At 31.6% G+C, this 16,421-nt stretch overlaps 1 protein-coding gene and 1 long non-coding RNA gene across 4 annotated transcripts in view; one reads left to right on the top strand and one right to left on the bottom strand.

The window, feature by feature from the left end:
- LOC136983464 (uncharacterized) overlaps window positions 1–16,421 on the top strand; it is a 370,671-nt gene that overhangs the window by 328,580 nt on the left and 25,670 nt on the right. The gene's annotated exons all lie outside the window — the stretch shown is intronic.
- The window catches only part of LOC136983455 (protein DEK-like), a 64,416-nt gene that overhangs the window by 39,690 nt on the left and 8,305 nt on the right, over window positions 1–16,421 (bottom strand). For all 3 annotated transcript variants that reach the window (XM_067280196.1, XM_067280197.1, XM_067280195.1), the window contains exon 2: window positions 6,412–6,661. In XM_067280196.1, coding sequence (XP_067136297.1) covers window positions 6,412–6,661 — 250 coding nt within the window. The remainder of the gene's footprint in view (window positions 1–6,411; window positions 6,662–16,421) is intronic.

The following is a 16,421-nucleotide window of genomic DNA, read 5'->3' as shown; positions in this document are numbered from 1 at the left end:
AGAGAAAGTTCTTGTAGGCGTAACACATGCTGCTTCATACATGGTTCCTGCCATGAAAACACTTAGGATTTTTTTCTTGCTCTTGTTCACGTGATATGCTTGGCCCATGGTCTCAATCGAGTAGCAGAGCAAATCAGAGTAGAATATGAGAAGGTGAATAAACTCATCTGGTTGGTTGGTTAGTTGAAGTTTTATGGCGCAAAAGCCACCATGGCCAAGCTGCGCCACGCCAAATGGTTGATTCTCTAAACACTGTATGTATATATTATATAGAATAACAACAAAATAAAAACAACAGAAAATAACAACATAAAAACAACGAGTATATACACAATTAAAATGAACTAACGACAAAACACAAAAAAGTAAAAAAAAAAAAAAAAAAAAAATAAATAAATAGTTAAATCTCTTTGTACAAATTAGTAACCTTTAAAAAGTCTAATACATTATACACATTGGGCCTCTGGCCCAGAATCTCTGTCAAATGTCCTGTCCCAAGATACTGTCTACGCATTATCTCAAAGGCAGAGCAATCGAGCAGTATATGTTTTATGGTAAGTGGACATTTGCAATACTGGCATACTGGCTGCTCATCGCCCTTCAAAAGGTATTGATGAGTCAGTCGAGTATGTCCAATTCTCAGACGAGTAAAAATAACCTCGGATCTCCTGTCATAGGGTTGCTTATGTGTCCAATTTTCTATCATAGGTTTGATCTCATGTAGTTTATTGTGGACTTGTGCATTCCACATATTTTGCCATCTCTCTGCTAGTCGTTTTTTAATGACTAGCTTCAAGTCACCTCCTTCAATATGCATTGCATGCTGAGGACGACTTGCTGACTTTGCAGCTGCATCAGCGTCTTCATTTCCCCTTATACCCACATGGCCTGGACCCAACAAAATTTTACAAGAATATTACTCACAATAAGATGAATGAAAGTGTCTCATCTCCTCTGTCAAGAAAGTGTTCATTAAAGCCCTGTCAAGAGTGCAAGCTTTTCAGCAGATGCTCCCAGATGGTGTTCTTCCTCCAGAACCTGTTCTCACTCATTGAGGAACTTGGCTGAAGGCTGTTAACTACTACAGTGAACATTTCTTTGATATAAAGAAACTTCTGGCCACTTTAGAAAACGATGCAATTTGTATAACTAAAGCCAACGAAATTTTGAATGACATTTATGTTCAGAACAACTTGGTGTACAGTACATCAAGTCTCATTTCACATTCAATGCAGATACTATTACTGCTCTTGAAAGTAATGGGAACCTATATATGAACAAATTGATCTCCTCAACAGGGCAAAGCAGAAACTTTGTGATGCACCAGGCACTGCTGCAGAAAAAGTTGGATGCAGTGCTTCAAAAGAAAACTGGATTAAAGTCCTTGTTTGTTGTGGCTGATATTTTGGCAGGAAAGAAGAGCAAAACCAAAAGTGAATTCCCAGTTCATCTTCTTTCAAGGTTGAAATACTGTCTGTTATTGTCAGTAGATGTAGAACGCTGTTTCTCTGCATATAAGTTAGTTCTCAGTAACAATGTTGCAACTTTTCTATTGAAAACTTGAAAAAAGTGCTTGTAATATATTGTGAAGCTAACTATGGAAAACAGAATGAATAAAAAATGCAAAGATAATCGTTTATATACTTTTGTGTTTGCATCATTCTGAATATGTGCATTTTTGTTTGGAATACGTATGTTAAATAAATAATTCATCAATAAATCATGTCCTGATAAGTATGTTAATTGTTCATTGTGCAAATTTTGACTGCTTATTTTTTGTTTATAAAGCCTAAACAAGACAATTTAAGAGCCTAATTTAATGCCTAAAACACCACTTTTAAGGACCTAAATGTCCATTGTCTAGTGATGAGATGTGATGCTACCAACATGACCTGTTGATAAAACATCAAAGTTCTGTGTGGAAGTTATCAGATGAGCACTCACCAAAAAACTTAATTTCCAAAAATTGTGGGTCAAGACCATGCACAGAATTTGTCCCAAATGACCACAGTATCATATTCAAGGAAGCTGGACACTGCTGAACGACAATGCACCCTTACACGAGAACTGCTGTTTGACAATTTTTGGCTTGAAAAGGTATTGTGGACCCTAGACCATCCACCCTATTCTCCTGATCTGGTTTCTTGTGATTATTTTCTGTTCCCAAAATTAAAATTCTAATGGAAGGGACTCATTACAAGGACATTCTCAAGACTGAAGCTGCTGTGGTCGCAATACTACAGTTTGAAATGCTGATTATTCATTCTGAACATCGTATTGCAGCAGAGGGGTCTTATTTCAAATAAATAATATTTATGAAAATATTTCTTGTAGTTTTTTCTTCCTACTGCAAAAGTTTGGTTTCTTTTTAGAAAACCTGTGTATTACACGTTTTAGTATTTGAAAACCAATAACTTATCTTCCAATACTCAAACTAAAAATTCTGGATAGAACACCATTAGTGTGGAAGCTGCGAAGGTTCCATTTAGAATTTTCAGTTTTTAGAGTATCTGACTACTGATATGAAAGTACTGATACATGAAATGTTTTAATTTAGTTTAAGTGCTATTAAAACATTATTTTATTGTTTTCTAACTGTTTAATTTCTTTAATTAAATTGGTTTAAAAAAAATCCATTAGAAAATTATTCATTACTAATATAAAAGCCATCATCTCTGTGTGTGTGACATACATTGCAGTGACGTCAGTGACCATGTGACATTGATGCTTGGCAGGAGAATTTCCCTAAAGTTGCATTTTAAAATATTTTAGCAATGGCGTATTTTAAACTTACTTCATTAAATTTAAACTTAAAAAAAAAAGGGTCTTATCATGCCACTTCTAACAAATTTTAAAAAAATTTTTCCTTAGTGACCATATGACATTATATTATCCAATTGCAAGTAATGATCTAATGAGCCTGTTATTTAGAGTGTTATTGCTCATCTAATTAACGTATGTACAATTCGTCTTTGTTTATCAATGTGGAATTTAAAAAGACTCGCTATTTTGTCGAAGGGGAAAATAAAATACCTAGTGCAAGATTCTGGCTTGATTTTTCAATTAATTAGTTAAATTAATTGTAACACGTAACTATGAAGTGGAAAAACTCAGATCGCCACCTGGCATTTCCACTGCTCTCTGGTCAATAAAACAAGATGATCGAAACATTCGATCATCTTAGAAAAAGCAACAATCTCATTCGTTGTTGACTTCTAAAAATGGCAACTTTGTTTAAATTATATCATAAGAAGAGTCGCCTCACCTGGCAGAAAGTATCAACAAATCGCCCAGATTGCCAAATTCTTACAGCCTTCTCTGGCCAATATGCTGACACATCTTGAATTTAGAAGCACATCACCTGATTTTCCTTCCAAGCGCAGGAGGATAAAAAGGGTGCACCCAGGATCTTCAGGGTGATTGTCCGAAAAGTTGTCTTACTGCAGCCAGGGAATTGGAAGACACCTCTCCCTTCCCAAACAACTCTCAGAAGTATTATACTTGAACAATTTATGTAAGCTCTTTTCCTCAGTCAGTCAGTCTATAAGTAGATAGTTACTTAGGAAATCTAGTCCCAAAGACCCTCTTAACTGGGCAAATGTTAATTAGTCATAACCTGATTGTATTAAATTTGTTGAGTTATCTGAATGGTTGCTTTATTTCGTGTGTCACCGTGCCAACCCCCCCAATTGAACTAAAGGAAACTAGAATTTGAAAGATGTGCTAAATGTGGGAAATATTCGCCATCCACTGACACTAAGTGGCCTTCATCAGACTGATGCTGGGAAAAGGATTACCGACTGAATCAGTAACCCCTAGCTTCTCACACTAGGGAAAAGCGTAAGAGTAAAATTGGTCAGGTAAATTCTAGATCTAAAAAAATAAGAACAACCGAAACTCCTGAAGACCATGAAATCTGACTTGAACATTGAATAAAAATGGCTTTGTCAAGGGCTGCAGAAACAACATTCCAATGTCAAGCTCAACTTGAAGCTCTTCTCAATTCTTCAATCTCTACTTTCTCATTAAAAATATTTCATCATGCTTGACAGGAGAATTTCTAGTTATTAATATAGCACAAAAGCAAGAATGTATGAAAAGTAAAATGGCTTTGATGTAGAAATCTGTCATGTGTTGCACTTCAGAAATTAACCTTTTAATTTTAACAGGATATGAGAAAAGGATTTTTAGGATACTTTACAAGGATACTAAGAGGAAAAAAAAATCACTCTGGATGTTATCACATACTTGTAGCAGATTTAATTATACAGAAAGCCAAAATATTAATTATTATTATTATTATTATATTAGCGAGGTTGAGGCCGAAGTTTTCAACACGAAAACATGTATGTTGGACATTCGGCACCGCTTTCCTGTAAGTTTAGAAGTTTCACAATGGCCTTTGGAATGTCGAGCATGATTCCACTGACTTTCCAAACACCACTGCCAAACTTCTAGGCTTACAAGAAAGTGGCACAGAACGTCCAACATATACGTTTTTGCATTGAAAACTTCGGCCTCAACCTCGCTATTATTTCAAAAATGCAAATAATTTCCTTTTTCTGGCCTAATTCAATAAAAATTCAAATATTAATTCTTTAAATTTTTACACATTTAAAATAACAAAAATATTAAATAAAAAATAAATATCTCCTAATAAAAATAATAAACATTTATATTGAATGTTTATTTTGAACTTCTTGATACCTTAAAAATAGGATTATTATAGGTACATTCATTTTGTACAAATAATGTATGCTAATATGTCAAATTGATCTAATAAAAAATTGCAAGAATGACAAGGTATGATGACTGTCAATTTGATGTAAAAATGTACACTATTTAGACAGAATGAATGCACAGATGAGTTTATAAAAATATTGTAAAATGCTAATAATGACTAAAATCATCATTAAGTCTGACCCTACTTGAGATACACATGACCCCCTTTATCTCCCCCATCTCATCGACCTTTAATAACCAAAATTTAACAGCATCAATCCCCAATACACAAACTTCTCTGCAATATTTCAGAAATTTTCAACAAAAAGTGTAAGAGTTAAGCTTCAAAGAGGGAGAACAAAATCATAGTTAAGGCAAATCCATACTAGAATCATCCAGCTAACCTGAACAGTAGTTATGTTAGCAACTCAATTTCAGCCTTTACAAGCACACATTTAACTGCAAGATTTATGATGAGCCATGCAGGTGCACACTCAAAAGTGTCTGCATGAAGATAAATCTGATATACAGTCAGGCAAATCTTGTCAGTTCAACCATCTTTGCATTTACATCTACACATTTAATTGTGGAAAGTAAACATGGCAGATTTTCATTGCTGGACAAGAGAATTTTTAACAGATTTTGTAATTTTGTATAAAAACACTCTTGCTTATCACATATCAAAGGAGTATGTGAACAAAAATGCAAAAAATGAGGCTGGCAAATGGCTATAGTAGCACCTATATTCTTTCACTCAACTATGGCAATTTGTTTTATTTCTTTGGCTATTAACTACTACATATATTTTAGCAGCAGCAATAGCATGGACACAATTCATTTGCACACTTAACATGGCTGACTTGATTAGGATGTGATTACCCTTGAGGATACTCATTCAAAACTTTTGAACTGTTCAACACTCCAGGTGCCATATAGTTGGGCAAGAATGTGCATTCGCTGCATTAACACATCCACCACTCCTGCATGTTACTGTTTTGAACACAGGAAAGCATGCTGGTAAGAATGCATTGTATTTTTTCATTGCATGTTCTTGTGCATCATGATCCTATGCGCATCAGGAATGGCTGATTTAGTCACATATTTAACAATGTACAGTACATGTAAAGGCCATTAACATCAACAACTGGCAAGACGGACAGGATTGCAACATTTAGCTTGGCAAATTTCTTGACAGAACATTGGCAGATTATATATATTATATTCACACACATAAAAACAGCCAATCAGTAAGATATAAATAATACTATCACATCCAATAAAAGAAGTTCTTCCATCTTTCATGCAATTACAAAAAGATAGAAAAACCTCTTCTGTCTGGAAAAATTGGCCAAATTTAGGCCACATCAAGATATATTAATCACAGACAAGCAAAAATATTTAGCAGAAAAACTGTTCCACTAAAGTGAAAACCTGATTCATTGTTTACACATATGACAGTGCATGTTCTGTTGCATTTGTCAAGACTTATGCTAGCTGTATAGAATGAGTATGTGTGCATTCTTTTTGCTATAATCTATCTTTGAGAATACAGTCAGATAATTTTGACTGAAATGAGAGTTCAGACAATTCTATTGTGACTATCTTTATATGTACACTACATAGAATGATATGTTATGCACAAACAAGTATATAGATTAAAATTTCAAACAAATAAAAATATATTCTTACATTTTGGTTCTTCATCTTTTTCTTCTTCCTCCTCCTCTTCACTTTTATCAGCTGCATTTTTATCTGATGCATCCTCATTATCATTGTCATCTTCCTCATCGTCATTTGTATTATCATCTTCATCATCAGTTTTCTGTTTTTTAATGGATGACTTTTTATTATTTTCTTTTAATGGTTTCTCTTCCTTTTTTGGACTTAATGATTCTTTCTTCTCTATCATTTCATTTCCACCCGATTCATCTTCTGAAGACTATAAAACAAAATAAATAAGCTTAAATACGGAAAGTAACTTCATATGAGATCTTACTAAAAACACATGTAATTAAATACTTTAATATTTTATTAAATACAAAAATTATATTTTTTATTATTATTTCATACAGAAATCTTTTTATTGAATAAGCGTAATTTTAAAAGCAAATAGCAAAAATAAACTAAACTTTTATTAATAAATATAATAATCATGATCAACTTTTTAATGAGATTATATGTAATTTAATTTTTTGTATAAGATAAAGGTTTTAAAAATAATAGTTTAGAACAGTGTTGTCCAACCGAAATTGTTTACTGGGCCAAAACCAAAACTGAAAATTAGCGATGTAACGAATAGTATATTCAGCCTCAGCCGAATACAGAATATTCGGCTTGATTAACGCACATACGAAAGTTGGCGTGCAAACTGCATTATGGCAAGGATCGCGCACCCTGCTCTATTTGGCTCGCTGTCACTACAATTTTTTCTTCCAGTAGGTCTAAATTATTTAAATTAATTAATTAAATTATAATTATTAAAGTTAATATGAGATGGAGTCTAACGTCTATCTCTAGTGCCAAATTGGTTTATAATTTATGTAAAAGCCGTAAATAGCCCGATATGATTCGGCAATTGTTCATATTTAGATGTAAGTTATAAGTTATTTTATTTGCAATCAATCTTTTTAACTCTTTAAGCACTAAAGTTTTGTTTTTAGTATGTATTTGTAGACTGAATAGTACCCTAAGGATATACTTTAGTGGGGACATATGGTCTAGTTTCTCCCCAGTTGTGGAACAGTTCAAATATATTATTAGGGGTTTCTATTTGTGAAGTTTTGTGATATTTTGTTGCTATTGTTTTTGTCAATATTTTTAAAATTAACACGATTTCAAATGTTATCTTTTGCATATAATGAGAAATGCTCATTCTTTGCTTTATATTTAAAATAAATTATATATTAGTTACTCGTCTTCTAAAAATAGATAAATAATTCTTTCATTAAATACGAAAGTTTCAATAAAACGTTTTGTAAATCATTTTAAAATATCGTAAAAAATATTAAAATATACGCGAATACGAATATAACATAATTAACTAAACAATAACATCAATGCCCGATACATTCTAACCTACACGCCATCAATGCCATAAGATATCTGGCTAGATAAAGGCTGTAATATTATTTAATTACAAAATAATTTAATACTAGAGTTAGATGCTATTTCTTATTAACTTTAATAATTATAGTTTAATGTTCAGCATTAATAAAAGTTACCAAAATGATTAATTTACTGTGGTTTTGTTATTTCTTACTCCTGTTTTTAGGTATTCGGTATTCGGCCGAATAGTGATTTAAATATTCGGTATTCGGCCGAATAGTGAAAAATAGGCCAAATAGGCCGAATACTGGGTAGTAACCGAATATTTGTTACATCACTACTGAAAATACATTGTGGGCAGCGCATATTTATTTACAACAAAACATACAATTATACAGTATTTTGTATGTATTTTAATGTAAATCTTGCTTTTCAGAGTTTTCACTTAATTTTTTTAATATCAACAGGTATTTGTGATGTTTTACAACATAATTGGTTTTCTAGTTTTTCATCGGCAAATCTATTACAACTTTTACATTTAACAATCTTCAATTTTGAGAAAAAAAATTCAAAGATAGGTGATTCCCATTGCAGCTGTAATGCTCATTGCCAATTTAGGGAATTTATCATTGGCCTCAAACATATATTTCAATTCAGAAGATGACTCTAGAGATCTATTTAATCTATCTGAAAATTTGTTGGAGCTTGCTGCATAACAATGTCAAATGGACATAAGAAAATATTAAATATATTCTCATAAATTTTTAAATATGAAAATCTCTCTAGAAATTCTCTTAATAAATTAGTAATTTCTTGTGCATATTTAGAAAAATGTTTTTTGTTGCTATTAAATTTATGTAATTTTGGAAGATGGACTGTAGTTTTTGATTTTAACTACCTTTCATGAATTTTGAGTTTTGCTATGAATGCTTTTATGTTTTGATAACAGTATGTGATCAATTTGTTTTCACCTTGAAGCTGCTTATTAAGTTCATTTAATTTCATTGTGATATTTGTAAGGAAATATTAATCCAAAAGCCACTGCCCATCATATAATTCAGGAACATTCTGGTCATTTTCATTTACATTTTAAGCTGTTAAAAAAAAATATTTAATAACGGTTTTAATTTCCGAGTATAGGTGATAAGGTGTTATACACCATATTAATGCATTTAACTATACATATGATATTTCATTGTAATAAAAAACTACACAAAATAATTACTGTTTTAAAAGAGAAGCACAAAAACATTGAGTGGGCCGCATGAAGCTCACAGGCTGGACATGGCAGGTTTAGAATACCAATCAGGTTATAGATTTTAATTTCCTACATACACAGTTTATAGTAAAGATCTGATTACTGTCTTAAAAACAGTTCAGATAATTTAATAAACATTTTTTTTTAAGTATTGTTGACCTAAATTTTACAAACTCTGATATAACAAACTTCAGAAACAACAGATCAATTCCACTGGTTTTAGTTCTATAATAGTACAAGAGCTCCCCTTCTTCTGAACATTCAACTTACAAACAATTTGACTGTATGTACAAAATTTAAATTTTGCATGGAATCTTAAATTATCTTGCCAGTTATGGGATGGCATTAAATCAGTCTTTGGCCAGTAATAAATAATTAATGTGGATTATTTCTATTGCATATTGTCATTTTTTTGTTTTTGACAAATTCTAATCACAGCTGGTGAGGTGGTGTTGAAATTATTAATGTTTGAATAATAGCATAAGCATAGCATAGCAATAATAGCACTATTGTTTGCAATTTTTATAAAAATTTACAATTAATGCTTCAAAAATGTGTCCAAAATTAACAGTAAATCTAGCAGTGGAGATAAATACAATAAGTATCACTCTGCTACCATAGATTATAACTTCATTATAAAACTAAGTACATTAGGTGGAAATAAACCATGTTTGAAACACCTGCTACTAAGTACAGTAGAGCGTCGAAAAGTGGAACCAATTGGGGACTGGGGTCCTTCCAGTTAATGATTTGTTCCAGTTTCCGACTTTGTACGAAAAAATACATTAACCTGTCAGATGTTCAAATTTTTCTCCGTTGCGTGTCGCTTCGTGTTGAATTTTCGTCGATTTTAAGCCTAACGAAAATTTTTATAATAATCATCGAGGCTATCGTATCGTTAAAAATTATTTCTGCATTTTGTACAAACAAAATAAATATATTAAAGAATATAAAAAACATGAAAATTATACTTTAGAAGTAAATTTAGTATCAAAAACATTCGATTCAGCACGACACAGTCCGACTGAAAATCGTTCCACTTTCCGGCCATTCCACTTATCGACGCTCTACTGTAGTAACAAGTGGGTAAATGAGCAGTATTTTAAGTATATTAAAAAATCAAACACTAACAATACATAGTTATTGTGCACATAAACGTACTTTCTAGATTAGTTTTTAACTTAGAAAAAATCTTGGAAACCTAACCTGTTTTTAAGTAGTGGAACACCTGTACCTAGTCTCAAGTTATTTGTGCCATATCACTAACATGTTGGAAGTTTCATTTGGCACACGAATAACTTGACATTAATCCCCTGGAATAAAAATATACATGGAAATCTCAGTTGCAACCATTATGGTCATCTGCACCAATGCATTTAACTCACAGAAAATTTAGAGTTAAATTTATCATTTAAATAGGAAAGATTAAATTATCTTTTGGATTAAAGAAGGCATTGTTGCAAAATGTTGTAAGAAATAGGCCAAATACAGAGATGCAAAGCAATCTGATTAAAGAATTAAACAATATTCACTCAATTAGAAGATATCGCTTACCAAAGTAAATAGCCAGTAATTTAACTTTACAATTTCAAAATGCTTTAAAATTCCAGACTGAAGAAAATCAACCATTACCTAATGTTCTGAAAATTTTATTAATATAATGGTTTCTGCTACAGATAAAAGCTTTCTATTATATCTTTATATTAATGACTACAATATACAGTGGGTGATCAGTTAACGAACATAATCCGTTCCAAGACTGTTTGCTATCCGAATTGTTTGTTAATCGATTTACCATAGGTTTTTATGGGAATTTGATCAATTCGTTCTGGAGACCCCAAAAAATAAAAAAATACAGTAAACTCCGCATAAGTTGTCACCTGGATAACTCGACACCATCGGTTAAGTAGACAGTTTTCTGTGGTCCTGGCCAGCTTACATAGGCATTAATGTTAAAAAACTCCGGTTTACTTGACACCATTTAACTCGTCACTACTGGATAAGTTGACACACTTTCGCTGTCCCACACTCTGATAAGTCGTCACCCCTCCTGAAAAAATGAATTCACTCCGCATGTGTGGTGCAAACTCATTTTTTTCAGGAGGGGAGTCTATTTATATATTAATATATATATATATATATATATACACATATTAATAAAAATGCCTTAACATTTTATGTATTTTTATGTATAAAATAATAACAGATAAACAAAAAGAAAATATACAATCTACATCAACGTCACACCAGAATCCAATTTTGCATTTTCTCACACTAGAGGCATTAAGAATCCTTAGACGTTACTTGTCAACGATTGACAATTGCGAAGATGATGTTTTCGAGGCGTTCGTGATCATTGAAAAAAAGTCGAGACAGTTAAGTGCTCAAAACAAACAAAACAAATTTTTCAGTTTTTCATCTACAGAGTAATTGTAAATGGAGGACGCAACGTGTTGTAAGCCTATACTACTGTATAACGCACTACTGTATTTTATTAATTGTAGTTTTGTGGTTTTTTTTCCAACTTCGCTTTAGTTGTCACATCGGATAACTCAACACATTTCCACTTCTCCTTGGGGTATCAACTTATGCAGAGTTGACTGTATATACTTTCTTACTACGTTTATTTATATGTAATAATAAAAATACATATATACACAGTCTTACATTTTTATTAGTCATGTTTTGTTGTTTGTGGGGTTAAAGAATATGTCTAATGTTGATTGTTTTTCTCTTCAGGATTTTCAGAAGTAATTAATAGCATTGTAATTGTAGAGATCCCCAAGCCTATTAACCTCAACCTGGTTTGGATGCCATTCTAAGACCATTGTTCTGACATCCTCCCACTTCTTCAAAAAAATGTTAAATAGCAGGTATCGACATTAATTCTCTTTTTCAGAAGAAAACATATCTCACCGAGTTTCTTGGTGTTCTGTCATCAGACCAGTTTCAGGTTCCACTATGAGCTCTTCAATGTTCTTTATTTCTCAGATGTGATTTTTGTTACTCCTTTAGCTGCTTGAGTCTTCTTGATTATATAGTACCTTTCTTAGATAAGATCGAACTGTGCCCTACTGTAGATTTGTTCAAGCCATACTGCCCAGCAACATCAGACATCATCTGCCCACTCTCTACCTTTGCCATTATACTCTCACCTTTCGAAAATGAAAACTGACGCAAAACTTATCGAGTGTCCGCACGACAGTCTCGCAAATACTATAAAAGAACTGTTTCTGTCAGAAAAATAAAAGGCTAGAATTACAAGGGAATATTTCAAAGTTTGAGGAATACTATCTGATCAGTATATATCGGGTTGAGCGTCAATGTCGATGTCTCCTGCGCTCCAAAAAATCTCAAATTGTTACCTGAACACAAGGGAAAAATCAATCGGTATTTGCTATTTTCATCGCTTTTTATGATGTTTGTTCAGTGAAGTGTTCATTGTCCGATCATAAAAATCTTTTGCAAAAGTGTTCGTTATCCGATCACCCACTATATATTGTTTCTTGTGAAGTAACTTTTCTTACATTCCATTTTTGCATGCAATATCAAAAACAATTATATGGATCCAACTCTGGTGGCCTTTTACAGTCAATCATGTTTTTTGATAAAATAGTTAAAATTATACAGTTAACTCTGAGTAACTCAACTCTCCCTAAAATTACCTTCTTCTTAACCCGGAATGAATGAGGTCGGATATATCATACCCGAGAAGTTTTTAAACACAGATTATTTAATGTTATTGTTGCCATGCAAATCCCGTTGTCATAGTAGCTGGAGGTAAGGGAGTGGGGGACGAGGTGCAGTGTTGAGTTTAGTGTCATGCCTGCTTCAGTGGGAGATACACATGCGCAAAAGTGGCTGGGGTACATTTTCGCATTGATAGTAAGTTTATGAGTTATAGTTATTTATAGTATTCTTAGATTTATTTTTAGATTTCTCAAGATGTCTTATGAAGAAAATGAACATCGGCTACAAGAATTATTAGAAAACTGTTTAAGTGCTTTATATTGGTGTCCTACGCACCTAAAAATATAAAGTTGTGCTGGTTATGTAAACTTTATACCATGATAAAAATATAGACGAATCGATAGGTGATAAAAAAAAACCAGAAACGATTACTTATTATAATACAACTAAAGCCAGTGTTGATGTTGCAGATGAACTGAGTGCCACTTATGATGTTTCGTGCAACAGCAAACGTTGGCCTATGATGATTTTTTATGGTATACTAAATATGGCTGCCATAAATGGTAACATAATCTACAGAGAAAATAACATAAGTGGCAAAAGTCTCACGAAGCGCAGAGACTTCATTCGTAATTTCGGTTTGAATCTGATAAATAATGATAGTCTTCTCATCAGACAACAAAATGTAGCCTACATCTTCCAAGGGAAACTCGAAAGAGGATTGCTGATCAACTGGGAGAACCTTCATCACCAGTTCCCAAAAACATGGCTAGTAAATATGTCAGGTGTGGTGATTGTACTAAAAAAAAAAAAAGATAGGAAAACAAAACATTGCTGTTCGAAGTATGAGAAGCCAATATGTATGGAGCACGCAATTTTTATGTGCAGAGATTGTGCTGATTTGTAGGTGTAAGTTGGATGTGCTAATTGATTTCATAGGACCTTTTAGTTTTTTTTCTATTTTTATAATTAGAAGATACTATAGTTATGTTGATTAACCAAAGAAGTAATTTTGTTAGAATTTTATACAAAAAAAAAATGTAACTACCAAAACTTGTACTTTTTCAAAAGAAAATATAGAAACTTTGTTATTTCAAAAAATATATATATAAAAAAAATGCTTTTCAATCTTAAACATAGTATTTTATTTACTCATCTTGTTGAATGGATACTATATTATTATTATCCCAAGTAAAAAAATACTTAATACACAATTATAGTATCAAAAATTCGGCAACAAAGTTTCAGGTATCTCCTACCCACCTCATAGTTGGTGTAACAATTTCTCACCTCATTCACGCCAGGTTAATACTGGATCATATCACAAACACACTTTAAACAACCTTTAAAGTCCGGCTAAATAGAACTGAATCTCCGTGGCATCAACATTGTATTATAGATAGAAACATTAAAATACTGGACAAAATAGAGAATCTTGTAATGAGACGGCATTGTCGAGCATTATTGTATCAAGAGTTATGTAATGTTGTCAATTAATGCAATTTTTATTAATTAATTTGATTTAAATTCAACTGCAGCACATACCAAAAACAGAAGCATCTTTACAACATATACAATGAAATCTAATTTAAATAGCAATGCCATTGATGATTCATGTCATGATGTCTAATGACATGAAGCAATCTCAGTGCCACTAACTTCTGAATCAGTTATCCTGTCACTGATTGGTCAGGCTGTTGACTTTTTTAAAATAGGAAGTACAGGACGATCTCTCTCTAATCTATGGCCAGTTCTTGCTGAGTAGCTTGTTCAGCAACTGAGTTATTGTACTGCTACCAGTGTAATTATGAGTTTGAAAATTAAGGTTTAACTGTATCTTTAACAAACAGCAATTCCAAAAACAAAATTTTTTAGAAAATGCACATTTTTAATAGAAAAAAGTTAAAATATATAAATCCATATAATTTACAAATATTTTATGTAAAAATTGCATTGATTGAAAAAGTTTACCCATAGAGTCAAAAACCACTGATCTATCAATTAGCAGTCAAGTATAATGCTGTCAAGCCACAAAGTCCTCAATGAAAGATTTCACAAAACACATTCTAAGTCAATTGCAAATTTTTTTAACATTTGAAAGGTATGCTTTCTTCCTTTGTGCAATAAAGTTCATAACAAGATTTATCATTGTAAATAATATCATTGAAAACTGATGAACACATTAGGACCTCTCCTTGTAAGTTTTCAATCAACAGGAATATTCATGTAACCATTTTAACACGCTCTTTTCAGCATCTGGACGCTTACATTAATGCTTGCTTTTCTCTGTCTGATTCAATATCAACAAAATCTTAGTTTGCTGTTGTTTGCAATTTCTATCTACTTTGGAATGACAACAGTCAACACACTGATTAATAGGTCACCATCAGCAATGAATTTGTCAATATGCAATTCAAACATTACAGTGATATTTATACAGTATAAATATTTAGTTCCAAATAAGGAGATAAATGCAGATGAACTTATAAATTTGACTAATAGCAATAAGAATCTACTTTATATATATATATATAAACTAATATCCAAAATTATGAAATTCATTGGAATGTAACTTTCTGATTTACCATATTTTACAGACTATAAGATGCACTTTTTTCTTCGTAAAATTGCCTCCAAAATTAAGGTGCTTCTTATAGTCCGTAAAATACGGTAATTAAAACAAATGGTGCACTTAATAGATTGAAAAATAAAAATTTTCTTTATTTACAAGATGTTATCATCACATAACACTTACTTAAATGCAATAACAACAATGATTATTAAAATGAACATGTAATTTACAATTCAAGTTTATTACTATTACATATTTATTAATTAAATTTTATTCTATCAATTTTATGTTTACACTAAAAATATCAAAATAGTAACTGTAAAATTATTTTGGAGTTGTGTGTGAACTTTTTAAAAATCAAGAAATAACAGAAAATATTACAAAACTGACTTTATTGGAAAAGAAAAAAAATTGCATAAGAAATTTTTATGCCTTTTTTACTCATAGTTTTACATTATTTTTGCTTACATCAAATCTAAAGTGAGCTTTAGATGCTTAATCTGGATCTTGTTTACTTAAATGTTCTGCCAAGCTCATACAGTAACAAATCCATTCATCTTTATCATCACTATGTTATGCCATTTCTTTCCATCAGATCAATTAAAGTGTGAATATCATCATCATCATCATAAACTTGGCAATGGTGTTTTTTTCTATATTTATCATTAAAAGAATACGGATATTTGGAACTTTTGATAATTCATCTATTGTAGGTGTTTCATCAATATTAATGTTCCTGTAAAATAAATTTTTACAATTATTTAATTTTTCTGTGAAACAGTAATAAGACTGTTAAAAAAAGAATCATGAATATACAAAAAATATTTCTCATTTGTCATATATATACTTTTACATACAAGTAAAAATCCCTGCTAATTCAGACTAACAGGAAGAGAAGGTTTAAGCTTTGTAAATTCAAACTTAGCAGTGTGTTTTCTCCAACAACATGAAATGAGAATGTAGCTATACAATACAATAATTTATTACCATTGCATCTATACAGAAGTTTTATTACTGAGCTTTAATAGGCCATACTGCCAAATTTATTATTACAGGAAATGAGATATAAAAATTGTCACCATACAGTAATATAATGCAAAAATCACAAATTAATGTAATATTGCAAACACTTGT

Source organism: Centruroides vittatus, unplaced genomic scaffold, assembly GCF_030686945.1.
Source record: "Centruroides vittatus isolate TY-2023 unplaced genomic scaffold, ASM3068694v2 contig_882, whole genome shotgun sequence".
In the NCBI taxonomy this organism is placed as follows: domain Eukaryota; kingdom Metazoa; phylum Arthropoda; class Arachnida; order Scorpiones; family Buthidae; genus Centruroides; species Centruroides vittatus.
This window is presented reverse-complemented; position numbering and strand designations above follow the sequence as displayed.